General features: G+C 49.0%; 1 protein-coding gene and 7 non-coding genes across 8 annotated transcripts; 1 reads left to right on the top strand and 7 right to left on the bottom strand.

The window, feature by feature from the left end:
• The first annotated feature begins 3,469 nt into the window (after window positions 1-3,469).
• LOC149351948 (uncharacterized) lies at window positions 3,470-8,230 on the top strand. The gene is made up of 2 exons (XM_089575654.1): window positions 3,470-6,585; window positions 7,381-8,230. The coding sequence occupies exons 1-2, from the start codon at window positions 3,470-3,472 to the stop codon at window positions 8,228-8,230; spliced, it is 3,966 nt and encodes a 1,321-aa protein (XP_089431780.1).
• Window positions 8,231-14,079: 5,849 nt separating this feature from the next.
• Window positions 14,080-14,151, bottom strand: TRNAQ-CUG (transfer RNA glutamine (anticodon CUG)). Its single transcript has one exon. It is a non-coding gene; the product is annotated as a tRNA-Gln (tRNA).
• A 5-nt stretch (window positions 14,152-14,156) lies between these two features.
• Window positions 14,157-14,228, bottom strand: TRNAE-UUC (transfer RNA glutamic acid (anticodon UUC)). Its single transcript has one exon. It is a non-coding gene; the product is annotated as a tRNA-Glu (tRNA).
• An 85-nt stretch (window positions 14,229-14,313) lies between these two features.
• Window positions 14,314-14,385, bottom strand: TRNAQ-CUG (transfer RNA glutamine (anticodon CUG)). The gene has a single exon. It is a non-coding gene; the product is annotated as a tRNA-Gln (tRNA).
• A 5-nt stretch (window positions 14,386-14,390) lies between these two features.
• Window positions 14,391-14,462, bottom strand: TRNAE-UUC (transfer RNA glutamic acid (anticodon UUC)). Its single transcript has one exon. It is a non-coding gene; the product is annotated as a tRNA-Glu (tRNA).
• Window positions 14,463-14,546: 84 nt separating this feature from the next.
• On the bottom strand, window positions 14,547-14,618 carry TRNAQ-UUG (transfer RNA glutamine (anticodon UUG)). The gene has a single exon. It is a non-coding gene; the product is annotated as a tRNA-Gln (tRNA).
• A 5-nt stretch (window positions 14,619-14,623) lies between these two features.
• TRNAE-UUC (transfer RNA glutamic acid (anticodon UUC)) lies at window positions 14,624-14,695 on the bottom strand. Its single transcript has one exon. It is a non-coding gene; the product is annotated as a tRNA-Glu (tRNA).
• A 6,434-nt stretch (window positions 14,696-21,129) lies between these two features.
• On the bottom strand, window positions 21,130-21,200 carry TRNAE-CUC (transfer RNA glutamic acid (anticodon CUC)). Its single transcript has one exon. It is a non-coding gene; the product is annotated as a tRNA-Glu (tRNA).
• Window positions 21,201-27,068: the final 5,868 nt, after the last annotated feature.

The following is a 27,068-nucleotide window of genomic DNA, read 5'->3' as shown; positions in this document are numbered from 1 at the left end:
ATACCCGTAAGGCGGAGCTTAAGTGTCTGCCTAATTTTAGTTCACGCCCTGCAGAACACCACGATCGCGCGGTTTGCCCCCACGGGCTCGTGAGACCCCGGTTACTCTTCCCTATCTCTTTCCCGAGCTCTTTCCCGTGGAAGTCCTTCGTCTGCCGCTGCTACTAAACGAGCTGCCAGAGCTGAGGCCCAGCGCCGTCGCCGCCAGAATCCAGAGGTGCGTGCCGCCGAAGCAGAAGCTTACCGACGCCGCCGTCGAATTCTTTGCCTCAATCTATCGACAAGCTGGAACAGCTGATGAACTGCGCTCAAATTTCGCATTAGGAAGTAACGTAATCCAGGACACACTTTTTTTTTCCTTTCAGTAAAAAAAAATATTATTCGTCTCCCTTCCGAACACCACCTGTCCCGTAGCAGTAGGCTTCCCACTGACGCGCCTGGTCTGGGCATTTTCCGGGCTGGTGACGTCACCGCCGGTCTGGTGGCGACACGTCCATCCAGACAATGGGATTTCTCCGGGCACGTAGCGCCACTGCCGCCAATCAATCAGGATTTTTCAGAACAACGATGGACAGCGCCGGGTTTTTGCTCCGGTGAGGCTCCTATGCTGTCGCACAGAAAAATTTGTTAGAAGTTAGCGCTCGTATTGTTCGTCTCCGTCGCTGTTTTATTCGTCTTCTGCTGCGTTACAGTTTGCTTATCAACCATGCATAAACAAGTCCAAAGAGCCACGCTGCGTAATTTGTTTCAAGCCACCATGTAAAGGTCGTGAACCTCTGATTATGAGCGCTGACGTCTATGGTGGTGGATGCATACTTCTGCCTCCCATCGGCGAAATCAGGCCTGCGCGGCTTTAGTACGTCAAGGTAACTTTCAAGAAGCGAGCAGAAAGCGCATTTAGTAATTTATAGACACTGCAAGCTGAGTAATAGTCTTTAAAGCGACGGTGGTCGCCCGCCTGCATCACAGAGAAATTATCACGCAAAATGTAGTACACGCATACAAAACTGTACGATTGTTAATCAAATTAATGTATTTTATTGAATCGGACATTTAGTGGGCACTAACAAAATGCGTCCGGGTGCTATCTCAAAGACAGCTCTCTTAATTTTTGTGCCGTGGCTCAGTGAAGAGCTGAACCGTCAGATTCGGAATATATCCCCTAATATCCTGCGTACATAGGTCAATGTTGCGATGTCAATGGGTTTCCCAATGGAGACGGACTTAGAACAAACAATCTTCGCTGAGGTCAGCCTTCCCTTTGACAGTGTTAATCTCAATAGTCTCATTCTCCAACTCGGGAACGCGCCACCTTATATCCCTGGGAGTATCACGATTTGTCTCCGTGCTCACCTCACCTGGCCTTTCAGCCCACTTGAAGACCATGCCATTATTTGGATATTTGAAGGCAAGCATAAATCGGAAGCTTAGCTTATATTCCCAGAGGACGCACATACATCGCCAAGGCATCGACACCACCACCCCGGCAGCTCTGGCGTAGGTCTGTTGCACCTGTTTTCACGCGTCAGTGTATTCGTCCATGAACATGTTTATATGTATATATATTGACGCCAGCGCTCGTGCAGACGAAAGCGCCTTTCAAGAAGAGGAGGAAGTGTGTGTATGGAAGTGTTCTGGTTGGTTTATGGGGTTTGACGTCCCAAAGCGACTAAGGCTATGAGAGACGCCATAGCGGAGGGCTCCGGAAATTTCGACCACCTGGGGTTCTTTAACGTGCACTGACATCGCACAGTACACGGGCCTCGAATTTCTCCTCCAAAGAAATTCAACCGCCGCGGCCGGGATCGAACCCACGTCTTTCGGGACAGCAGCTGAGCACCATAGCCACTGAGGGAAGTGTTCTGGAAGCGCACGTCCGGGACTACGCCGCTGTGTACCCTCGGCCGCTTATTACCAACTTGACAATATACAGGGTGTCCCAGCTAACTCGGACCAAGATTTATAAAAAAAAAAGAAACAAAAAAAACTAAGCGTTCTTCAGAACTGAAATCACGCGGATGTTGTTAGAGTGTATCTAAAGTTACGCTACCATTTTTTTCGCTCGTCCTATTTGGATAATTAGTCAAGATAAATAAATTAACTTTTCAAATGTTGCTTGAAACGTTCAGGCGTCAATAGGAAAGTTGTGGAGCTCCACAAATATTGTCCAAACCAGGCACTTCCAACGAGATAGACTTAATTAGCGTGGCCGTTTTTATTCGGGAGAAACGAAAGCCCGCGGAGTTTAAAAAATACCACGCGACAGAACGCTCCATGAGCCCGAATGCGCCGTGATTACAGCGCTCTCATCCGTGGTTTGTAAAAAAACATCAATCGCTTCGCGCCTTTCATGCTGCCCAAGACAGAGCTTCGCGTTGTGCTTGGGTCCAAGTTAAACGCCAGTGGGTGCGGGCGGCAGTTCAAAGAAAGCGTTTCTGCGGCGGTAACTGCGCACTCACGTTTGTGGAATGCATGCAGAGTGGAATGATAGCAATCTCATGAGTTCGAATTTGGGAGCAAAATCCCAACAAGCAAAGACGCATATAACAAGCCTGATAAAGTCGTGCGAATTACGCTGAAAAACATGAGCCGCTCTTTCTTTCAATTGCCGCCCGAACCCACTAACGCTTATCTTGGAGTCAAGCGCAATGCTCACATGGTATTTTTTAAACTCCGCGGGCTTTCGTTTTTCCCTAATAAAAACGGCCACCCTATCTTGTTGGAAGTGCCTGGGTTGGAAAATATTTGTGGAGCGCCACAACTTTCCTATTGGCGCCTGAACGTTTCAAGCTATATGTAAAAAGTTCATTTATTTATCTCGACTATTATTCAATTAGGACAAGCGAAAAAATGGTACTGTAACTTAACATAAACCTTAACATCCACGCGCTTTCAATTCTGAAGAACGCGTAGTATTTTTTTTAAAATCTTGGTCCAAGTTAGCTGGGACACCCTATGTATATATATATATATATATATATATATATATATATATATATATATATATATATATATATATATATATATATATAGATATGTTGTCGACGGAGGCGCTCCGGTTTCTTGAGACAAGTGCACAGGCGACGCCGGCCGTTCGAGTCCTGCAGCGGTCGCCATTCTCCGAGCAACGGCGACCACGCTCCCCTTCTTGGAAGAGCAGCGGGAGGCCCGAGAGACGCGGAGCCACATCTGGACACCGCTCGCCGGTTACCGGGGCCCCCTCGACATCCGGTCGGAGAGAGGGACACGGGCAGTGCCGTATGAACTCGCTTGCGGAAAAGGACATGCGTGCTGTGCTCCGTCTTTTCTGTGTTCTTATGTAACCTTCGCAGGCTAATAAACTTGCCCATTTATTTGTTTTATCTGGACGTTTGTTGTGTCGACTACATCAACTACATCTTCAGAAGTGGGATTGAGACTGCCTTGCAAGACTGGCGCCTTCAGCGAGAGCTTCGACCACGTAAGCCACGATGATGCTCCGATCGAAGCCAACGACGGAAGGTCCTGCGAGCAAGGTAGCACCACGACCGGGCCTTTCAACGGACAGCGACGCACCCAACGATGTGGGAGCAAGGGAGGCGGCACTCAGCGAAAGCGATACTCTACGAAACGACGAGGGGCAGCCTAATTCAGGGCGGGGATCCATGAACGCCGACACGGTAGACGGCCACGGACTGGACAACCCCAACGGAAGAGCCCCCGGGGCCTTCGACTTCCAGGCGCTGATGCAGGCTGCGGTGCAGACGGCGGTACGTGAGGCCTTGCAGGGAGCAGCCCAGCTTCTGCAGGCGGCCCAAACGCCACATCACCCACCGACGGGAACATCAAGCGTCGTGGATGGACGACTGGCCACGGCAAGTGCACAACTGGTGCCAAGTTATGACCCGTCATCTAACGACCAGCCAACAGTCGAAATGTGGCTGAACAAGGTAGACAACCTGGCTGCAGCGTACGGTTGGAGCGACCAGCAAACGACGTGCTTCGCACTCACAAAGCTGCAAGGCGTTGCCAAGACGTGGTACGATGGCCTGACGAATGTCCAGCGCACTTGGGCAGAGTGGAAACACGAGTTGAAGAAGGCATTTCCGTCAGCATCCAGTTTCCAGCACACCTTCCGGGACATGGCAGCACGCAAGAAACAGCGCCACGAAAGTATAGAGGCGTACTTCTACGACAAGCTGGCGAAAGCAAGGCGCTGCAATGTAGGCGACCCGGCCTGTATTGAATACCTTATCACTGGACTCGACAATGAAGATCTTGTGCGGTCCCTCAGCGTCAGAGACTACGCCAGCCCCGACGAGTTGCTCAGGTGCATGAAGCGGCTCTACGAGCGTACAGAAGTCGTAAAGGAAACTAGAGCCAAGACGCTGTATCAACCACCAGCTATTCGGCACCCTCAACGCGTCCTAGGAGGACACAATTCGTCACCAGCGGCGCATCAGCTTCAACACTGCGCTGGAGACAACGGATCGACGAGGGCTCCCCGACGAAAATTCAACGACAAAGGCGAGCCACTTTGTTTTAATTGTTCTTCATATGGACGTTTCTCGGCAGCATGTCCAAAACCTCAGCGTAGACCGCGCTGCACGAATTGTGGAAAAGCAGGCCATGAGAGCAAAGACTGCTATTCGAGGAAAGGCTCGACAGCCAGCGACACAGCTAAAACAGCCGTCCTAGCCCAAGAAAGCAGCAGTACAAGTGGCAGCATGGTGCTAAATCAGAAGTACTTCATGGATGCCAACTTGAATGGGAAGGCGATCAAAGCGTACATCGACATGGGCAGCCAATGCTTAACGATACGAGAAAGCGAAGCGGAAAAGTTACACCTCTCTTATGAAGCACTCAGCCGTCCATTCACTATCAGAGGGTTCGGAATGGGAAAAACAACGCCCCTGGGAAGCTTCGAAGCGAGGCTGACGGTGGACCAGGCTACGGCCGACGTCAAGGTACACGTTGTCCGCGACGAAGTGCAGGCTGTCCCATTGCTTGTCGGTCAACCCTTTACTGAGCAGCCACACATTACGGTGGTGCGCCGTAAGAACACCGTGCGCATTTTCGAGGAGCGTAACGGGTCGGAGGACGAAGACGGAACTCTTACCAATCTTGCTATGCCGGCCCTACCTCCGCGACGTGTGAACTTGTGGGCGAAGGAGGCCGTTGTCATACCTCCTAATTACGTCGGGTTCATTGCGCTTGGGAGTGACAACGTTACGCACAGCGACATCTTCGTTCGCGGCAGGCTGCACGAGACGAGCGGCGAGTACGTGCCAAGCTGCGTATTAAGAGAAGATGAACTGGGCGAGATATGCCTGCCCGTGGCAAACGCATCCGAATCTCCTCTGATTGTTGCTCAAAACCAGAAGATCGCGAGAGGAACGTTGTGCATGGAAGAAGAAAATACCGAACCCTCCCTGATCGCAAACAGCAACGAAAGAAAACCGGCAAAGGCGATCTCGGGTGAAGATTTGACGGTTGGCACAACGATTTCTGCCACGCAGAAAGAGGCACTCGTCGCAGTGATTAACCAGTACCGCGACTGCTTTGCGACGTGCCTTTCAGAAATCGGGTGCACGGCCGCGGCGCAAATGAAGATTGAGGTGATCACCGACGCTCCTGTAACGTACCGCCCATACCGCCTAGCCTACTCCGAAAGGCAGGCTGTGAGAACAATGATTGACGAACTCAAGGAGGCTGGAGTAGTAACGGACTCTAACTCTGCTTACGCGAGCCCTATCCTACTTGTTTCAAAGAAGAATGGCGAGAAGCGGCTTTGCGTAGACTTTCGAGCCCTCAACAAAATAACGAAAAAGGACAGGTATCCGCTACCGTTGATTGATGACCAACTTGACAGGCTACATGATAAACGGCTGTTCACTAGCCTAGACCTTGCGTGCGGCTATTATCAGGTGCCAATCGATAAAGAGAGCCGAGAGAAGACAGCGTTCGTCACTCCGGATGGACACTACGAATTCACCCGCATGCCATTCGGACTTGTCAACGCACCGAGTGTGTTCCAGCGTATGATAAACACCGTCCTCGGCTCCTTTAGGCACACGAAGGTCATGGCCTACATGGATGATCTGCTGATTCCATCGGCTTCGTTTGAGGAAGGATTAGACAGCTTGGGCGAGGTACTCGAGCTCCTGCGTTCGGCTGGTCTCACGCTGCGCTTGAAAAATTGCTCCTTCTTCCAAGAGAAAATTAGCTACTTGGGTTATGAAATTGCCGCATCGACCATCAACCCCGACAGCCTCAAGTTGATAGGAATTGCAAATTTTCCTACACCAGCAAACGTCCACGACCTCCGACGCTTCCTGGGCCTCTGCAGCTATTTCCGACGTTTTGTGGCTGGATTTGCCATGATAGCCAAGCCACTTACGATCCTGCTTTGCAAGGGAGAAGAATGGCGCTGGGACGACGATCAAGAGACTGCATTCAGGCAGCTACAAAGACAGCTGATGAGCAAGCCACCGCTGGCACTTTACGCACACGGAGCGAGAACGGAAGTGCACACCGACGCTTGCAAGGTCGGCCTCGGAGGAGTGTTGTTGCAAGAGCAACCAGACGGCCTCATGCACCCCGTTATGTATGTTAGCCGTAGCACCACGCGAGACGAGGAACGCTGCCATTCATACGAACTGGAAGCTTTAGCCGTTGTGTGGACAATTGAGAAGCTTAGACCATACCTGTACGGAACCGAGTTTCTTGTTGTTACGGACTGCAACTCATTGAGAACTGCTTTGTCAAAGCGAGATCTGGTGCCACGTGTCGGCAGGTGGTATCTAAAGTTGCAAGAGTATACGTTTGATGTAGAGCATCGACCAGGAGCTAGAATGAGCCACGTCGACGCCCTCAGCAGGGCTCCTGCGTCGGAAGCTGAAGAAGTTGACGTTGCAAGTGGCATTAATGTCTTTGTAACAGAGCTGTCCAACGAAGACTGGCTAACGCTAGCACAGAAGACGGACTCAACATTACAGTCGATCGTGGATTCCCTAAAGGGATCATCAGAGACAAAAGAAGCTGAGCGCATCAGAAAAGAATATGTCCTGGTTGAAGGCAGGCTTTTCAGGAGAACGTGTGGCAACAACGGCGACGAGCGTCTGCTATGGGTAGTGCCACGAGCGGCACGTTGGCAGGTCGTGAGACGATGCCACGACGATGTGGGTCACTTTGCAGTTGACAAAACCATGGCCTTACTCGAAAGCAAATACTGGTTTCCAAGAATGCGCCGGTACGTGAACCGACATATCTCGTGCTGCTTAGACTGTTTGTATCGAAAGGTTCCGTCCGGAAAAAAACCTGGAAAGCTGCACAGCATCTAAAAAGTGGCCGTGCCATTCGACACCATTCATATGGATCACTTGGGCCCATTTATCCGCAGCAAGAGTGGCAATACACACGTGATTGTGGCAGTGGACGGCTTCACTAAGTTTGTGCTCATTCGGGCCGTGCGAAGCACCGCGTCGGGCTACGCCAAAAGCTTTCTCAGGGACATCGTCTCCATATTCGGGGCCCCACGAAGGTTGGTTACCGATCAGGGAACTGCCTACACCAGCCGACAATTCGAGCACTACTGTAAGACTCTCAGCATAATCCACGTGAAAAACGCAACTTGCACGCCTCGTGCCAACGGACAAGTCGAGAGGTACAACAGAATGATAACCCCTGCGATTGCCAGCTTATCCGAACGAAGCGACGGGAAGGACTGGGACGAAACGCTCGCGCAGGTGCAATGGGGAATCAACAACACGGTAAACCGAGCTACGAAGACGACTCCATTCACTCTGCTTTTCAACTTTCGCCCCCGGAACGTGACAGGGGACTCAGTTGACGACGAAATCGCACTGGAGCTGGACGCCAGTATGCTGAAACTAAGAGAGAAGGCCATCGACAACATACGCCGGGACCAAGAAAAGCAGAGAAGTAACTACAATAAACGGAGAAAGACCGCGCCGAGCTACCAACCAGGCGATATGGTGTTGCTGGAGAGGGAACCAGCTGCAACGGGGGAGTCCCGTAAATTGTGCCAAAAGTACAGAGGCCCATATATCGTCGTGGAAACACTTCACAACGACAGATACAAAGTGCAAGACTTCCCAGAGGTCCAGCGGACGCAGCGGTTCAACGAAGGCGTCGTGGCGGCGGACAGGATGAAGCGCTTTGAGCTGGGAACTGTGGCAAGCGAGGATCATTCGTCGGACAACGACGAGGGTGAGGAAACTGAGGTTTGAAAAAAGAAAGCAGATGAAGCGAAGATGCACACCAACCGAGGGCGGCTGGAAAGGAAAAGGATGGCCGACTGTTGTCGACGGAGGCGCTCCGGTTTCTTGAGACAAGTGCACAGGCGACGCCGGCCGTTCGAGTCCTGCAGCGGTCGCCATTCTCCGAGCAACGGCGACCACGCTCCCCTTCTTGGAAGAGCAGCGGGAGGCCCGAGAGACGCGGAGCCACATCTGGACACCGCTCGCCGGTTACCGGGGCCCCCTCGACATCCGGTCGGAGAGAGGGACACGGGCAGTGCCGTACGAACTCGCTTGCGGAAAAGGACATGCGTGCTGTGCTCCGTCTTTTCTGTGTTCTTATGTAACCTTCGCAGGCTAATAAACCTGCCCATTTATTTGTTTTATCTGGACGTTTGTTGTGTCGACTACATCAACTACATATATATATATATCACAAAAAATAAAAGTACTTGGTTGCTAGAGGTAAAATGAGAAATTTAGAAACGCTTCATTTAGGTAAACATTTATTGCTAGTCGACGTTTCGGACAGAAAAGGACAGGCTCTGTCCGAAACGTCGACTAGCAATAGATGTTTACCTAAATGAAGTGTTTCTGAATTTCGCACATACATATATATATATATATATATATATATATATATCATCATCAGCATCAGCCTGACTACACCCACTGCAGGGCAAAGGCCTCTCCCATGTCTCTCCAATTAACCCTGTCCTTTGCTAGTTGCTGCCACTGTATCCCCGCAAACTTCTTAATCTCATCCGCCCACCTAACTTTCTGCCGTCCCCTGCTACGTTTGCTTTCTCTTGGAATCCACTCCGTTACCCTTAAGGACCAGCGGTTATCTTGCCTTCGCGTTACATGCCCTGCCCAAGCCCACTTCTTCCTCTTGATTTTAACTAGGATGTCATTAACCCGCGTTTGTTCCCTCACTCACTCCGCCCTCTTCCGATCTCTTAACGTTACACCTATCATTTTCCTTTCCATAGCTCGCTGCGTTGTTCTTAACTTAAGCTGAACCCTTTTTGTTAGCCTCCACGTTTCTGCACCATAGGTGAGTACCGGTAGGATACAGCTGTTATATACTTTTCTCTTCATGGATATTGGTAAGCTACCATTCATGACCTGAGAGAACCTGCCATACGCGCTCCACCCCATTCTTATTATTCTAGTTATTTCCCTCTCATGATCCGGATCTGCGGTCACTACCTGCCCTAAGTAGACATATTCTCTTACTGCTTCTAGCACCTCGCTACAAATTGCGAACTGCTGTTCCCTTGCAAGGCTATTGAACATTACTTTGGTTTTCTGCATGTTAATTCTTAGCCCCACCGTTCTACTCTGCCTGTCTAGCTGATTGATCATGCTTTGCAGTTCTTGTCCTGAGTGGCTTAGCAAGGCAATGTCATCAGCGAATCGCAAATTACTCAGGTATTCTCCATTAACTCTTATTCTCACCTCGTTTGCGGAAGAAGGTATTCATAATCCGTAAATTATTTCTATCTGCGAACTCTACTAATAACTCTCCCCTACTGTTCCTAGAACCTATGCCATAGTCACCTACCGCCTTGCCTCCAGCCTGCTTTTTACCTACCTTTGCATTAAAGTCGCCCATCAGTACAGTGTACTGTGATTTTAGTTTGGTCATTGCCGATTCCACATCCTCACAGAAGCTTTCAACTATCTGGTCATCATGGCTTGATGTAGGCGCGTAGGCCTGCACCACCTTCAGCTTGTACCTCTTATTAAGCCTAATTACGATAGCTGCCACTCTCTCGTTAATACTGTAAAACTCCTCGATGTTGCCAGCTATATCCTGATTTATGAGAAATCCCACACCTAGTTCTCGCCTATCTGCTAATCCACGATAGCACAGTACATGCCCGCCCTTTAGTACTGTATACGCCTCATATGTCCTCCTAACCTCACTAAGCCCTATGACATCCCATTTAATACTGGCTAATTCCTCCAGCAGCACTGCTAAGCTAGCCTCACTTGATAAGGTTCTTGCATTAAACGTTGCCAGGTTCAGTTTCCAATGGCGGCCTGTCCGGAGCCAGAGATTCTTAGCACCCTCCGCTGCGTCACAGATCTGACCGCCGCCTTGGTCAGTTGCTCCGCAGCCGCTGGGGACTGAGGGCCGAGGGTTAATTGGTTTGCTCATAGAAGGTTGTGGCCAAGTACTACACCAGGGTGGCCACCAAATCCTGTTCTGATGAGGAAGTGCGTTGTCGGCTCTGGTCACCGAAATCAGGCCGCACTCCAAGCCTGGTTATGCAATTCCATCCACACGCGGAGTTTTTTTTTTATATATATCCGGTGGAGAATTGCGTGGCACCGGGATTCGAACCCCGGTCCTCTTGCACGCGAGGCGGATGCTCTACCTCTACGCCATCACTGCTATATATATATATATATATATATATATATATATATATATATATATATATAGCATGCTCTAAACAGGCTTGGCGACGACCAGTAAGCGGCCAGTAACTGTGAGCGCCGGGCGTTCATGTTTTTATGAAGCTTTTCCTTCTCTTTCTCTAGCTCTTGGCTCAAGAAAGACGTTACGGTACGAGCGCCTGCACCTAAACCTGCACCTCCCTAGCGCGCATAGCGACACGCAAAGAAAAGCACACAGAGCTGAAAATTATGTCCAACCTTTTCGGACAAGAATTTTGAAAATTAGAAAATTGAAAGACACTGTTATGGAAGTAACGGAAGTAATGGTCCATTCTTCTGGTCCGTAGCACAATCTTTCTTTTACGGTGTTTTCTTCGATCGCATTAAAGAGTTAAGACTGCCATAGAAAACCAATGGGGAACGCTTTTGACGATAGCAAAAACGTTAATAGAAAAAAAAAAATACAGGACTGACGTCGGATGAACTGCGTATATGTTGATGGTTATAGCGAAATCTAACATTATGTGAATAAATTGCGTCTAAAAACGGTTTCCCGCTCAAAATTCTTTTGTCCAGAATTGTTGGGTATGCATGAAACATGCGAAGCGCACGAACAATAAGGATAAAGTAAGGTAGTGATTTAAATCACTGAAAAGTGAAGAAAACAATTGAAACGAAAGCGTCCCAAAAACGAACTTGCCTTCGATTCACAGGACGAGTGAAATTATTTATTGAAGATACGCTGGCATACTCCTGGGTGGCGTCTTCCGCTTTAGCATCATTCAGCGTCTTCAGATTAGCACAGAGGTGTCTGCAACGCTCCATTGAAGAGGCTCAATCTGTTGTGCCGCCGTGCCTTCTAAGGTCTTCAACATTCAAAAGACCTGCTGGACAACGTTCCAGGAGAAAATGTCGCGTCGGTTTCATACACTACCGCCCAAGGCATCAATAAAACCCGGAACCGAATCTGTCAGAGGTTCTAACTGGTCAAGCATATAAGTTACGGGCGTTACAGCAATTTCGTAACCAAGAAGGGAATTGCGACCGGCTGATTAAATGCTGTGCTCGCTCACTAGGGTGCCAGCTCCTCGATGAATCTAACTAATTGGGCCTGTCTGGGCTGGCTGGTTTTCTTCGCCGATGGTTTGGAAGGATCGCCGGCATGGATGATGGGATACCACGATGCTTTGACACTCTGCAGAACCTTACCATGGGAAAAAAGAAGAAGAAAAAAAAACTAATTTGAGCAGGGAAGAGGCTGGTGTCGTTCACTTCTATTATTATTATTATTTAATTTATTTACATCAAAGATGGGACAGGCAAGGCAAAAAGCTCTAGGAGCAGCTTGACCAGTCCTCCTCCTCTACAAGGCAGCAGCTGCACACAATGCACACTATAAACACGAATGCGCCCATATGGGAGTAAAAAAAGGAGTAATCTGTCCTCCTGCGCAGTCCCTTTTATAAAAGAAGCGTGCGCTAGAGGACAGGTTACTCTCCTTTACTCCTATCTGCTCAGAGTGCAGGGAATAACGAGGTAGTTCGATAGACGGCTGCATAGAAAATAGGAATTGAGGAGGAGAAATCAAAAGAGAACACACACGCACGCACGCCCACGGACACACGCACACGCGCGTACACGGACACGCACACATATGCAGATACGCACACACACGCACAGACGTGTGGTTAGGACGCTCGGATACTGAGCAAGAGGACTTGGGTTCAATCCAGGCCGCGGAGGTCGCATTTTGATAGAGGCGAACTGTGAAAGGCTGATCGATGTCTTGTGCGATTACTTTTGTTACCTTTAAACTCTAGGGCCTCAGAAAGACAGTCTGTGCCAGAATCGACACCCGGATGGATACTGCCGCAGTCTAACAAAATATTGTCACGAAACCTAGGACCGAGGCACCGTTCACCGGCAGCGTTCCCTGCCGAAAAGCGTTCAGGTCGCGCGTGCAAACCTTAACCTCTTTGTCTTTTTTGGTGGTACCTGGGCCCACCTCGTGGCAATATGTTCAATTGGTTTTACTGATTTACCACTCTGCACATGTGTCATTTGCATGGTTAAACTTCTTGTAGTTTCGCATTCTAAGACACCCTGATATGGCTTCAAACAGCACGACGCTTCCTCTTGAGTTATCATAGAACGACTCCTTCCTAAATTAACTTTCTCATTTTCTGTACAGGTCCGTAGTATGCGTTTTTTTTTCATTCAGTTAGCCCACCCCTTACCCTCTGCCTTCTTTACCCGGCGTTAGAAGCTCTTTATTTTCCCGTTCTGGTTTTCTGCATACTTGCTGGTTAGTTTTCTAGTCGTTTTCCACCACTTTGAATCAATGCACTTTCTGTAAAAGTATTGAACTACTCTATTGCCTATCTCTTGCCGTACAGTTTCCTCAGACGTTCTCTGTAGAATATTTTACGTTGTGCTTGCCGTGCTTCAAGTGATGCCCAGCCCATGTCCCTACGCACTGCCTCATTTGTGGGTTTGTCTAAAGCAGCGAATGCTACTCCGCTGACAGCGCTCTGGTTTATGGCTAGACCCGACTGAACTTCTGAACTATAGGCACAAAGCGACACTCCCAAAAGTAAGCCTTAGCAATATTATTCTTTTCCAAATACCTTCCAGTACTTCATATTTATTGTACTCCCATAATGCTATATGTTTTAGTATCGTGCAATCTATTCTCCCTTTCGCCCCAGTAATTTGTTCATAGTGGTGTACGATGTAGATATCTCTTTCATTTACTCATACCCTAGATACCTGTATTCTGCCGCCCTGGGTATCTAATGGCAGTGTGCACTAAGCGACTAATCAGTGGTATCATTGAATATCATGAAACCTTACTTACCTGCGCTAAAAGTAAAGCGAAGATCATCTTCTTCGTCTCTGCAACTATTGTACGGATTCTGTAAATCTCTCTGGCTGTCAGCTAAAAATGCAATGCCGTCCCCATGGATTAAACCCGAGCGCCGCTCCTTTACGACCATTCCGCCTAACCTACACGATAGATTACAACCTAAATTACTTTCTTATAGCCTCCTTTTCATATTTACCACGGAATTTATGAGCAGAAACAGTGATAACGGACAACCCCGCCGTGTACCTCTTTGCTCTCGCAACCCGTTATCCCTTGCCAGGCAATTTGTACTCTATCATCTCGGCAAACCTCCTTTAGTAATTAGGGAGCTCCTGTGGAGCTCCCTAATTATGTTGTCATACAAACTGATGATGTCCAGGAGGGCTAATTGCACCACGATGCCACACTTTGCGACACCGGGAATCGAACCCAGACCTCTTGGGCGAAAGCCAGGGCTCCTAGCCACTAGACCACGCCGGAACACGGCGACGTGGATCAAGAGGGTGTTCTAAGCGTTATGCGTCTTTAAAAAGGAAAAAAAAATCAAGAAGCCAAAAGGAAGGGGAGGTCTCACCGAGATTTGAACTCGGATCGCTGGATTCAGAGTCCAGAGTGCTAACCATTACACCATGATACCACATTTTCCGACGCCGGGAATCGAACCCGGGCCTCCTGGGTGAAAGCCAGGTATCCTAGCCACTAGACCACGCCGGAACACGGCGACGTGGATCAAGAGGGCGTTCTAAGCGTTATGCGTCTTTAAAAAGGAAAAAAAAATCAAGGAGCCAAAAAAAAGGGCAGGTCTCACCGAGATCTGAACTCGGATCGCTGGATTCAGAGTCCAGAGTGCTAACCATTACACCACGAGACCAAATTTTCCGACGCCGGGAATCGAACCCGGGCCTCCTGGGTGAAAGCCAGGTATCCTAGCCACTAGACCTCGCCGGAACACGGCGACGTGGATCAAGAGGGCGTTCTAAGCGTTATGCGTCTTTAAAAAGAAAAAAAAAGCAAGGAGGCAAAAGGAAGTGCAGGTCTCACCGAGATTTGAACTCGGATCGCTGGATTCAAAGTCCAGAGTGCTAACCGTTACACCATGAGACCACATTTTCCGACGCCGGGAATCGAACCCGGGCTTCCTGGGTGAAAGCCAGGTATCCTAGCCACTAGACCACGCCGGAACACGGCGACGTGGATCAAGAGGGCGTTCTAAGCACTGTGTGCCTTTAAAACAAAAAAAAAAAGGAAGGAAGAAGTGCATGGGCCGTATTACGTAACTGTCAAATCAAAAACTTGTCAAACACACGTAAATTAGCCCCGCCATGGCCGCGCTGCTATTGGTCAGCCGTAACCGGCGGCCATCTTGCTTTTTTGCGTCATGGGTGGCTGTCGTTTACGTCAAGGACATGACAGAAGTGATGACGTTGCACACCTAATTATGCAGGCGCAAATTCACGTTTTTTTTTTTGTGAACAGGGGCCGTATTACGGAATTTTGTCAAAATTTTGTCAAAAGTTATTGACAGTGACGTCAAAATGACGAAACGATGTGACGTCGACGCTTGACGCAAAATTGACGCAACGAGGAATCAGCCAATTACAGCAGAGCGGCGCCCCGGAGGCATTTGTCTGCACATCGAGAGACCGCGTCTGCTAAATTTTTGCTAAAAGAGTAAAGAAATGCACAGCGATAAAAATAATTATTATTTTATTTTGCCAAAAAATTATGTTTTAAGCTCAAAAATATCAAGAAAAACCAGAAGCGCAAGAAGTTAGTCTATTAAATTTGCTAGTGGGTAACTTTTGCTGCCGCGGGGGTGCGCAGACGGCGGTAAAACGTCACGCCGCTTTGCACGGAAACAGCTGTTCCACGCCTTGATATTGTTTTCTTACGCGGCGTCGAAAATCAAGGTACTGTGCGGTTGATCTAAGTGCGGAAAAATCGGCGAAGCCAACGTGTTAAGGTCTGTGTTGTTCGGCTTTTACGATCGATGACAAAAGTGTCAAAGCGTGAAGCGTTGTATGTGATGTGTGGTCGTCTGTTTCTTTTTCCTCGACCGGTAAACAGAAGACGACCACGAAGTGCGATTTGCAGGGGAAAATAAAGTTATTTGCCAGCATAAGCATGTTTTATTTGTATGTAGCTGTGGCACAGAGGTGTCGTCGGCTGCCGAAGCTTGCATGAAAGCCGTCGGTCGCAAATAACCGCTGTGCACACAGCACCCGCTGCTGCACCGACAGCGCACTCGCACGCACACCTCCCAATTCATCGGCGAGTTCGTCGCACAGCCACACCGCAGTCTGCTTCTCCAGTCAAAAAAGGCTTTGGAACAGCTCGTCCAGTAAGTCAAACGCGTCTTCGTGCGCCCTCCTTCGCCGTTGCTCGCGTCGCCGCAGCCGCCTACAGCCACATACGCCGCCGCTGCCGCCATTTTCTGTCAAAAACTCAACGGTCCAATTTTGACCGCCTCGAAGCCGTCAAAAAAAAAAAAAAACCGTCAAAATGCGCCTGCATAATTAGGCGTGCAACGTCACCACATCTGTCATGTCCGTGACGTAAACGCCAGCCACTCATGACGCAAGAAAGCAACATGGCCGCCGGCCACGGCCGACCAATAGGAGCGCGGCTACGGCGGGGCTTTTTGACGAGTTTTTGACGAGTTTTTGACAAGTTTTTGATTTGACAGTTCCGTAATACGGGCCCAGCTCGAAGCGGTGAATTTGACCGTTGCGTTTGCGACAGAATATGGCGGCGGCAGCGGCGGAGTGTGATGCGATACGACTGAGGCGGCTGCGCCGGCGTGAGCAACATCGAAGGAGAGCACACGAAGGCACATTTGACTTGTCGGGCGAGCTGTTTCCACGCCTTTTTCGTCGACTGGAGAAGCAGACTACGGAATAGCTGTGCGACGAACTCGGCGATGAACGGGGAGGTGTGCGTGCGAGTGCGCTGTCGGCGCAGCGGCGGGTGCTGTGTGCACTGCGGTTATTTGCGACCGACGGCTTTCATGCAAGCTGCGGTTGGTAACGAGGCGCACATCGGCATCGCACAGCTGACGTCACCTCTGTGCCACAGCTACATACAAACAAAACATGCTTATGCTGTTAAAGAACTTTATTTTTCCCTGAAAATCGCACTTCGTGGTCGTCTTCTGTTTCCCGATCGAGGAAAAAGAAACAGACGACCATACATCACATACTGCAACGCTTCACGCTTTGACACATTCGTCATCGATCTTAAGAGCCGAATAGCACAGACCTTAAAGGGAGACTGAAGCACTTTTTCTGAAAATCGGGCTGGCAGCGGCATCATATAGTTTTTCATGCTGTATACTGGAATATTGCATCCAAATAAGGCAAAAACAAGCGCGAATTGCCTTTTTTAGCCGAAATATGCGGCCTGTGCCGCGGGGCACGCCGCGCGGCGCGCCGCCGCCCGTGATTGGTCAAGAGAGGTCGTGACGTCAATTTGAGGACTGGAGCAGCTGCCGATGCGGATCCGGCGCTGCGTTGAGGGCAGATCGCAGCTTTCCGTGTCGTTGTAAAAGCGAATACGGCGACTATTTTTTTTTTACTGACCACCGAAGTAAAAGATACTACAGTTTGCTCATTCCACGTATCGCCTGAAACCAAAAAAAGACACAAGCAAGAAATTCTATGCCTAGCACAAGCATACGCCAGCGTCAAAGACGCGATACAGACCATGCGTAAAAGGTGCCAGCACAACATCGGCTCGTATTCTCGGAAAGGAAGGGGTGCGAACAATACTCATGTAAGTCAATTACCACCACCGGACGCCTCCTGGCTCGCCCGGAAGAGCGTCATCCTAAAGAAAAGGCCCAAAGCACTGTGTAAATCCTGTTCTCAATACCCGGCGTTGCAGGTTGGGGCAAGAAAGTATTTCAAGGGAACGATGAAGGAGCACAAAGTTGGTGTCAAAATTAGCGAAGCGCAGTGGCCAAGCACTGCGAGGCATGTGACCACAAGATAGTGACGCAATCATGGTGCGCTGGAAACCAAGCCAAATACGCGCACAAATACGCTTCACTCCTGGCGCGTTCAGCAGATGCCAGAAAATATTAATCGCTGCCTCGGAAACGTTCGCCCTTCCTAGATTTGCAGTTTAGGTTCAGTGAAGTAGTTGCCAACTATATGTGTGTTTAAAAGCCAAGCTAGCTGCAACTCGCCCGCTGCCACAACTTGATGAAGAAACCGAGTAAGGTTGCGGTGTTTTTTTGTAAAAACTCGGTTGGCATTCATTTCTCTCATAAATTTGCATCCGAAATCAACGTCGAACGCTTTCATATTAATTGCTTAGCTAGGATTAAACGAGATGCCGCATATGAAGAGCTTCGATGATTGCTTGCTTTGCTTTATTGTGCTTTGCTCTGCTTGCTTGCTTGCTTGCTTGGACACGTCGAACCGAGTATAAAATCACTAACCGAGCCTTGCTGAGCACGTCTCAGGTGGTCTGGCCGCACCTAAGCTGAGGAGAGCGACACATGCTTAAGCCTCTATAAGGTTTCTTCAGGGGCTAAGTGAGCATGTTTCTACTTTTAAAAGAGGCGCTTCTTCGGAATGGTGACATGCCTCTTATGCGCGAGAAAATCGATGGAACTTTGTCATGGTTCAGCCGCGCCTTTTCGACAGAAATCTCCAGAGATCACACTAGGACAAGCTCTGCCTGTAGCCGCTCTTACGAAAGTGTTTCGAGCAGAGTAAGCTTGCTTTAGTCGGCTTGAATTCTTCGTCACAGCAGCGAGCGGTTGTGCTGCGAGCTTGTGATCTTGCGGAAAACAGTGGAAGACGACACAGTCGCGGCCGTAGTTGTTCATGGACACGAAGGCAGAGTAGTACCTGTTGAATCTGATTCTCAAGATCGGCTGACACGTTTTGTACGTCGCAACGCACGCAGTACGAGGAACAACGCATGCAGCACGAGAAACAACGCGCGCTGAAAGCGCGTTCGGGTGCGCCGAAGCATCCCCGGCTCCTCAACATGACGTCACGCTGGCCGACATGGACGAGGTTTCCCTCTCCGCTGTTCCCCTCTCCTGCGCTCGCGCGGGGCGCGGGAATTTTGAACATCGCGTTTTTAATTGGTGATTGCGCCGCTGTTCTAGCCAAAATCGAAAAAATAATTTCACAGACGTGATCAGCAATGACACTACTTCAAAACACTAGAAGGTTAGCTGATTCGAAAACCGCCTCAGTATCCCTTTAAGTTGGCTTCGTCGATTTTTCCGCACTTAGGTCAACTGCACAGTACCTTGATTTTAGACGCCGCGTAAGAAAACGGTATCAAGGCGTGGAACCACTGATCTCCACTAGGTGGCTGGATGCCGCATTCCCGAGACGAGCGCGAGTGAAGCCACCGGAAGTTGGACTGCTTGTCCCGGAAGTCGGGTGTCTGCTGTGTATTTCAATGCAAAAAGTCGCGTATTTCGCCCTTTCGTTCTCTGTTTTTTGCGTTGTTCTCGTGTAATGTCTGTTGTTATATGAAAGGAACAAGCAAGCTGAACGCGAGAAATGTGAGCATTGTGTGCAGAACCCTGTAATTTCTGCGAAAGCGAAGAAAACAGGCATGCAGGTCTCACCCTGCCTCGGCAAACGGGTACGTGCATTAAACACCATGCTCTTGTCTGGTTCTTGTCTTCCGAGCGTAAAGGAGAAGAAGTGGAATGACGATGAGGCTAGGTCATCTTAAAACCGAATTTTCGTGCAGCAAAGAAAAGGCACAGCGCGAGAGGAACGACTGACAAGAAAGACGAATCTTGCAGTGCGCGTGGAGAAGCTTCTTCTTCAGAAGCGCTGTTGGAAGTCAACTGCACCAAGCACCACGAATTAAAGCCCATTCAGGCTTAACTTGCTCCAATTCGAAACAGTACATGACCGCTCCGTCGGAAAAGCAGTACCACCTTTTGGAAGCGCTAATGTGAACCAACCGAACACCGTCGACACCTCACAAGATAGTAGCGCAGCCCTCGCTCCGGTTCGGTCTAAACATAATTTGGTAAATGGTCGCTGCAAAGTAAGCTGCCCGGTGAATGTTTCAACCTATTCTTTCTTATATTTATTCCCCATTGATAGCATAACTTGGGCTTGAGCGTGGGAACAAGCATCACAGTAAAGAGCAGAGTTGGCAAAGCTAGGCAAACGAGACGACACCGAGCCGAGTAGACGAGGCTCCATACTTGCTGCGTGTAGCGACGTCCTGTCGTCTGCTAGTGTCGTTCCATTGCGATGCAATGGACCCTCATTTTTGAAACGTCTTTCCCGAAGACTTCGCTGGTCTCCTCGCTCAGTTGACGGCGCAACAGGTAGACATTGTCATGTAAAAAGACAAGAACGACGAAAAGACGAAATGCTAAGTGGGAAAACAAAACTGGAACTGAAAAACCATGCTGAGGTCCGATTTCATGCACTGCCAAAGGCTGACTTCCGGGACAAGGCCGCTTACTTCCGGTGGCTTCACTTTCGGGCGCCGGATGCGGCATCCAGCTCCCCTAGTGGAGATCAGTGCGTGGAACAGCTGTTTTCATGCAAAGCGGTTTGTTGACGTTTTACCGCCGTCAGCGCACCCCCGCGGCAGCGAAAGTTACCCACCAGCAAATTTAAAAGCCCAACTTCGTACTAGACAGTTTTAGCTGTGCGTACGCTACGGGCGCACCTTACGCGCAGTGCCACCCGTCCTGGCAACCCGGGAAGCGTAGGGTACAGTGGCGCCATCTAGCGACAGCAAGTCAAAGCTTCTGAACTGTGTGCTGAGGAAACTTTTTCCTCTTTTATTAATGGCAGTGGTGGCTGTATTCGAAGGCTTTGTTTCTTTTTTAATGTAAATCAATTGAATGAAATGAAAATATAAATTCTAGCGCAAAGTTGGAGAACTACTTTACCGGAGGTCGTTGCTATGACGACAGTGTACGCCGTAGATAGTTAGGCTTAACATCAAGAAATTCTTGGATTTATCTAAAAAAAGATGACTATTTGTCACATATATCGTTACGGAGGGGTGAGAATGCACAAAATAAAAGTGAATACAACCGTTTAGAGCGAGCTATCGCGTCGAAAAATGCAGCGGCGATGCAGTATTTGGTCCGAAGCGGGCGTGCAGGGCGCCGCCATGTTGCCAACGTTAACCACGCAAGCAACGCAACGCAAAGTCCGCTGGCTTGCGTACGTACGCAAGACGCACGGATCGCGCTTGCGTTCTACGCATGCGCAGTACGGTCCCCGCAAGCTCCTTGCGTACGCTAAGCCCTTGCGGACGAACAGCTAAAACTTTCAACTTTTTTCAACTTTAAACAGAATGTTTCGGCAAAATAAAATATTAATTTTATCGCTGCGCATTTCTTTACTCCTTTTACAAAAATTCAGCATACGGTCCCTCGTCGTGCAAAGAAATGCTCCCGGGGCGCCGCTCTGCTGTAAGTGGATGATTCCTTGTTGCGTCAAGCGTCGGCGTCACATCGTTTCGTCATTTTGACGTCACTGTCAATAACTATTGACAGAATCTGTGATAGTTCCGTAATACGTCCCATGTCTCACCGAGATTTGAACTCGAATTTCTAGATTCAGAGACCACAGTTGTAACCCTTACACCATGAGACCACATTTTCCGACGCCAGGAATCGAACCCGGCCTCCTGGGTGAGAGCCAGGTATCCTAGCCATTAGACCACGCCGGAACGCAGCGGCATGGGCCAAGAGAGCGTTCTAAGCACTACGCGTCTTAAAAAAAAAAAAGGAAGGAGCCAAAAACAAAAGTGTAGGTCTCACGGAGATTTGAACTCGCCAGTAATCGAACTCGGGCCTGCTTTTTTTTTTCTTTATTGTCAAGCTTTCGACAATCAGGACAAAAACATACATAGACATATACAGACACATCTGCACTAGCAGCCTACAACCCCGTGGCCTGGTCAAGCTAATATTCTTTGAACTCTGTCACGGATTCCAGTCTTGGTAACCACTCGGGGACAAAGTTTTCTAATTTCAAAAGCTCCAGAAAGCTATGTACGCTCTCCTGAAGTACATCCGCGCAGGGCGTGCGTCGGGGTCACAGTGATACCCGGCCATGCGGGAGCGCCATATACCATGGAGGCCCATCAGCATAATTTTGTCAAAGGGGACACCATCCTCGTTATCTGTGGCCAGGTACCTGGATGCCCTGTGAATTAAGCGGTAATTCCTTTTTCATGGTTCTTCGCAAGACGTTCCAAAAGTAAACGCCCTCCCAACAATGAAGAGAAACATGATCTATTGTTTCTGGCTGTTTGCAAATTAGACAGTCTGAACCCCATGGCATAAAAAACTTCCCTCTAGAAAAGTTTTAACTGGCAATGTTCCTGTATGTAATTTGAAGAAAAATGTCTTGATTCCTGTTTGCACCTGCATCCTCTTTACCCTCTTTAGCACGTCTGCACAGGGACCTCCATCGTATAAGGCCCTGTACAGGGGCACCGAAAAAACGGCATCACATAGGTCACAATAAAGCTTTTTGTTTTTAACACCACATAAATATGCTTTTGAAAATCATGCGCCTAAAAACTTAATACTCGCGATAACTTCTCTCAAGTAGCCAAAAATCCTTCCCGGCAAAAAGGGATCGCTGACAACCCGAAAAAAGAAATACCTGCTGACAAGCTGGCGCAAAAAAAGATGCCCCAGCCCGAGACCACCCTGTTTAACAGTCCGGAATAAATTCCTCTGGCTACATAGTTCGGCAAAAAGAGCTCTAAAAACAGCCAAATCGTCGGCACATGCAAGCAACTTAACTTCAGCTGCCTGAAGCTTAAAACCTATAGAACTGTATCACTTTTAATAATAATTAAACATAGTGCTTCTATGCAAATGCAAAAAAAAAAAAAAGAAAGCAGTGGGCTGAGGGGACACATCTGGCGTACAGAACGCAGAACCCTAATGGCATCGCTAATGGAGATTTCCATTGGTTGTGCTGGAGCAGCTTTTCTTGCTCTGTGAAGACGAATTCGGGTTCCACTGGTCGATCTGGACCGACCGCGCGAATTCCGCTGGTGGAGCAACTCCGTTCAATACGGAGCGCACTAGGTTGATCCGCCGACCAGCGGCGGATCTCACCGGAACTTGTAGTCGACGATGTCGTCACTTCCGAAACAAACATGTGATTTTTGTTTTTTTTTAACGCGCGCAGGAATGTCAGCAGGAAACACTTTCTTTTGCGCACGTTTTGTGCGCGTATGCCGTCTGCGTCATCTGCATCATAGCGGTTACAACTCTCAGTTATGGCATCGCATGGAATCGCAATAGTCCTCCCGTTTTCTGATGAGAGCTCGTCGAAATTCGAGTCCGAGCACTCAGACAGCTGCAGCGACAACGAAAAGTACCTCTTCGAAGCATCTTTCGAGAAACATTTCGCAGAAGCCCCTGCGAAGCGCCCTAAAGTGATGGACTGGACGAGTTGGTAAATCGTAACACCGTAAACAGTTCCGTACCGCAAGCACTTTGCATACATGCGATGTATATTAATTTATGAACTTACCTAGAGAACAACTGTGCTCCTCGTTGCCTACGAGGTTCACCAAAATGCGGTGCACCTCACGCGTAACATGAACAAAACGACTGGTAGATTCCATCGCGAAAGAAGTGCTTGCTCACCACTATTCTCGCCGCGTCTCGTCGTCTGCTTACGCGTATTTTGGCGCCAGAATTGCCAGACCTCAACTTCCGGAACCAGTACTTCCGCTGCGCGCTCTGCATGTTCCGCTGGTCGACGACGGTCGCTGTCCTACCAGGCGGTTTGGAGCGCTCTTTTGCGATTCGAGCGCCTCGCTTCGAATCCACCGCTGGATTTCGCCATAAAACTCTTGTTAATGATTAACCTTATAGTGCAGCTACGATATGCCAAAGCCACGCCCTCACGAATAACGGAACCCACATTCACATAATCCAAAATAGAAAGCAAAAGGACATGGGAAACACAATAGAAAGCCTTTTCCAGGTCTACCTAGAGAATGGCTGCAGAAACATTGTTTGCATCGGAACACTCAAGAACAGATTTCGCTTTGTGTATGTTTGTCAAAATGGAACGGCCTTTAATCCCGCATGTTTGATGGGGGCCCACAATATATTGAATTACCAGCTGTATTCTACGCGCTAACACCTTCATAAACACTTTGTAGTCAATATTAAGGAAATTGTCCTGTATGCTGGCACTTGCAGCAGCTTTTCCTTGTCATTGGTTTTATGGATTACAATTGTGTGCGATAAGCCAAACGACAGAGGCAATTGCTTAATTTATAGCCTTCATTGAAGACCACAGTAAACAGTGGGGTTATTTGTTCCTTAAATGTCTTGTAAAACGTTGCGCTTAGGCCGTCTGGTCCTGGTGACTTTACCAACTTTAAGCTCTTAACTGCAGTTTCAACCTCGTTTTCTGTTATTGGCGCCTCCAATTGTTGCTTCTGCTCGTCATCCAGTTTTGGCATATCCTCAAGGAACCTTTCTTAAATGTGTTCATGTCTATGTCGTGCGTTACGAAAAGCGGCTGGTAATACTCAAAGAATGCCTTCGTAATGTGACCATCTTCAACCGATACCACACCCTCACATTTTATCTATGTGATTACGCTCCGCGTTGGCCTTTTCCAATCCGAGCGCTCGCTTCAGCGGCGTTTGGCCGACGGCCATATTTTCGGCCCTGGCGCGAATAAGCCCAGCTCGATACAGTTCTTGTTCAATCACCTCGAGCTTTTGTTTTATTTTCCTTATATCGTCCAGCTATTTTCCAGGCGCTTTACCTTCCTGTTCAAGCAGTTTTTTCAGCATTGATCTTAATTCAACTTCATTAAATTTCTCCTCCTGCCTTAGGCAGCTAGACCTTTCAAATCCCTTTTATCTTAGTCTGTTCTTTGCACAGCTCCCATTGCTGCCACATTTTAAGCGTTTTATCTGGCTGCGTATTAGCAAGGCTAATTTATTTATTTATTTATTCAATACTGCCAGCCTTAGTAGGCCCAGGCAGGAGGGGCAATACAATGAGGTACAAGGCAAAGAAACATCTAGCACACAAACTAAAAGATCAACAAAACAAAGACAACCCATGCATGATTCGCACAAAAAAAAGCAAATTGAACACAATGTCTCCGCAGAACTCGAAGTATAGTATATAAAAGTCGTTATAAAAAACTGGCAATGCTCTCAGTGCTTAACAGTGCAGTCAAAGGAAGCTGGTTCCACTCAGTTATTGTTTGGGGAAAATAAGAATATTTAAACAAGTTGGTTCTGGCACGATAAGGTGTTAAGGACTGGGCGTGGCGATACAACTCTTCTAAAATTATCATCATTTATTAACTTGCTATACAGCTTCCAAAGATTCCAGTTGAAATCATTACATCGCGTTTTGCTCCGAAGAAACATTTGACCAAGCAGTGATCGGAGAAAGACACTGGTGCAACTTCGTATTCACTGCAGTTTGGTAGCAATTCCACTGACGCATAAATTCGGTTGAGACGTGCATGCGTGGCTCAAGCGCTGGAAACGCGTGTACTCCTCCAAGTTCCATTCATTTTTTAAGTTAGACAGTACCTCAGTACTTTTATCTCTGAAGCCCCGTGTACTTGTCGTGTCCCGGGCGCTCAGACACAATTGAAGTCTCCCATGACAACTATTTTCTTTTCCAAAGTGGAGTACTGCTGAAGGTTCTCGAAAAACGGCGCTCTGTCATCCACCACGTTCGGAGCGTACACGCAAATTATTCGCCAATCTGTATTTTTATATGCAATGTCCACGAACACACAGCGTCCTGAACACTCGAAGCACATGCTTGCACCACAAGGCCAGGCAACTTTTTCACGAACATTACGCACCCAGCCGACGTCCCTATTGCATGGCTGACGATAGCGTAGGATCTAGACGTGAAACGCCGCACCATGCACTTGGTCTCTTCCTCGCCATCGTCTTTCGTTTCTTGCACAGCAAGAACGTCGATATTCTTCTCTGTTAAAAGACGGTACACTCGATTCTGCATTCTGTTTCCTGTTTAACTCCTAACATTAAGCGTGCCTACTTTCAAAGGGGGTTCGCCATTTCTACTGAGGGAAAAGAGGCCGAGTACACGGTGCTTACCTCCCGTGTCTAGCACAGTACTAGACGCCGTCGTCACCACAGGAGCCATCCGTTGAAAGCGCCGAACCGTGCAGAGGGGGTGCTTTATCCCCTCCACGCCTCTCCGTGGAAAGGTTAGGCCGAGGCCGTAAGGTGTTCGCCGGGCTTGGGTGGTTTTCGCTGGCGGCTCCTCTATGCCGGAGGCTGGCGCATTTCCACCCTCTGGAACAGTCTGTGCACGTGGTCGCTTTGTTGACGCCGTGACACTTGGTGTGCAAGCACCGCTGGCATCTTGGCGCTCGTCGAGACTTGTCTGCTCTGTGTCACTCGCCAGCTGGTTGGGCGTCGTTTCCCCTTTTTTCGTTGAGTCCGATGTTTCAGATCCTCTACCTATGTCGCTGGCATCGTTGACATCGCCACCGGCACATACTGACGGGTCCGTAAAGCCAACCGGCTTCCCCTGGTCTGTTCCTTCTGCCGCCTCCTCTGCCTCGACGACATCCGTTTGGTGTTCCCCAGCGTCAGCTTTTGTTCCTAGTCCTGTAGCCGATGCGTACGTTCGTACACACTCCTGATCCGCGCGACCGTAGCGCCTGCATTTTAAGCAACGGGGCACCTTACACTCGCGGCGTACATGCCTGAGCCATGGCAACGCAGACACTCCATAGTGCGTCCAGACACCACCACAAGGGCCAGTTCTCTGGCGACACGAACTTGGTGGGCCAGGTCGTCAACCTTCAATCCTTTCTTTAGCTTGAGCAGTACCACCCTTGTAATTGAACCCTCTTCTTTGACACCTTGGATGCGCCACCGCTTGCGCGTTATTTCAGTCTCGTTGCCGAAAACCACGAAGGCCGCCATAAAGTCGTCGTCGGCCACCCCGGCAACATCCAGTGTAGCCTCAGCTTGACCTGTTGATCTTCAGGATCAATAATAATGCAGCCGCCTCCCTTTACTTGCGGTTCCTTCAAAGTGGTTGATCTAGTACGCCCCCACAGCAACAACGTCGGAGAGCGCACCAGCGATGGCAAGGGCGTCGCGAAATCCCTCAACCTTGTACGGCCTAGCTCGCACGTTGCCGTGCAAAAAAAAAAAAAAAAATCGTGTTGAAAACAATACGTCCGGTGGGCAGAGTCGGCAAATAATCTGGTAGTCATTATCTTCTGTCACATCGAGCCTTTTTCCGCGGCCGGCAGGGGCCGTTCCGCTGGAGGACATAATTCTGCGACCGCTCACACCGGTGGCCGGAAGTAGAAGCCGAAGCCGGGCTTCCTGGGTGAAGGCCAGGTATCCTAGCCACTAGACCACGCCGGAACACGATGACGTGGACCAAGAGGGCGTTCTAAGCACTATGCGTCTTTAAAAGCAAAAAAAAAAAGGAAGGAGCCAGTAGGAAGTCAGGTCTCACCAAGATATGAACTCGGATAGCTGGATTCAAAGTCCAGAGTGCTAACCATTACAACATGAGACCACATT

Source organism: Amblyomma mixtum, chromosome 3, assembly GCF_055824585.1.
Source record: "Amblyomma mixtum isolate Tamu chromosome 3, ASM5582458v1, whole genome shotgun sequence".
Classification (NCBI taxonomy): domain Eukaryota; kingdom Metazoa; phylum Arthropoda; class Arachnida; order Ixodida; family Ixodidae; genus Amblyomma; species Amblyomma mixtum.
The sequence above is the reverse complement of the archived record's forward strand: the minus strand, read 5'-3'. Positions and strand labels throughout refer to the sequence as shown.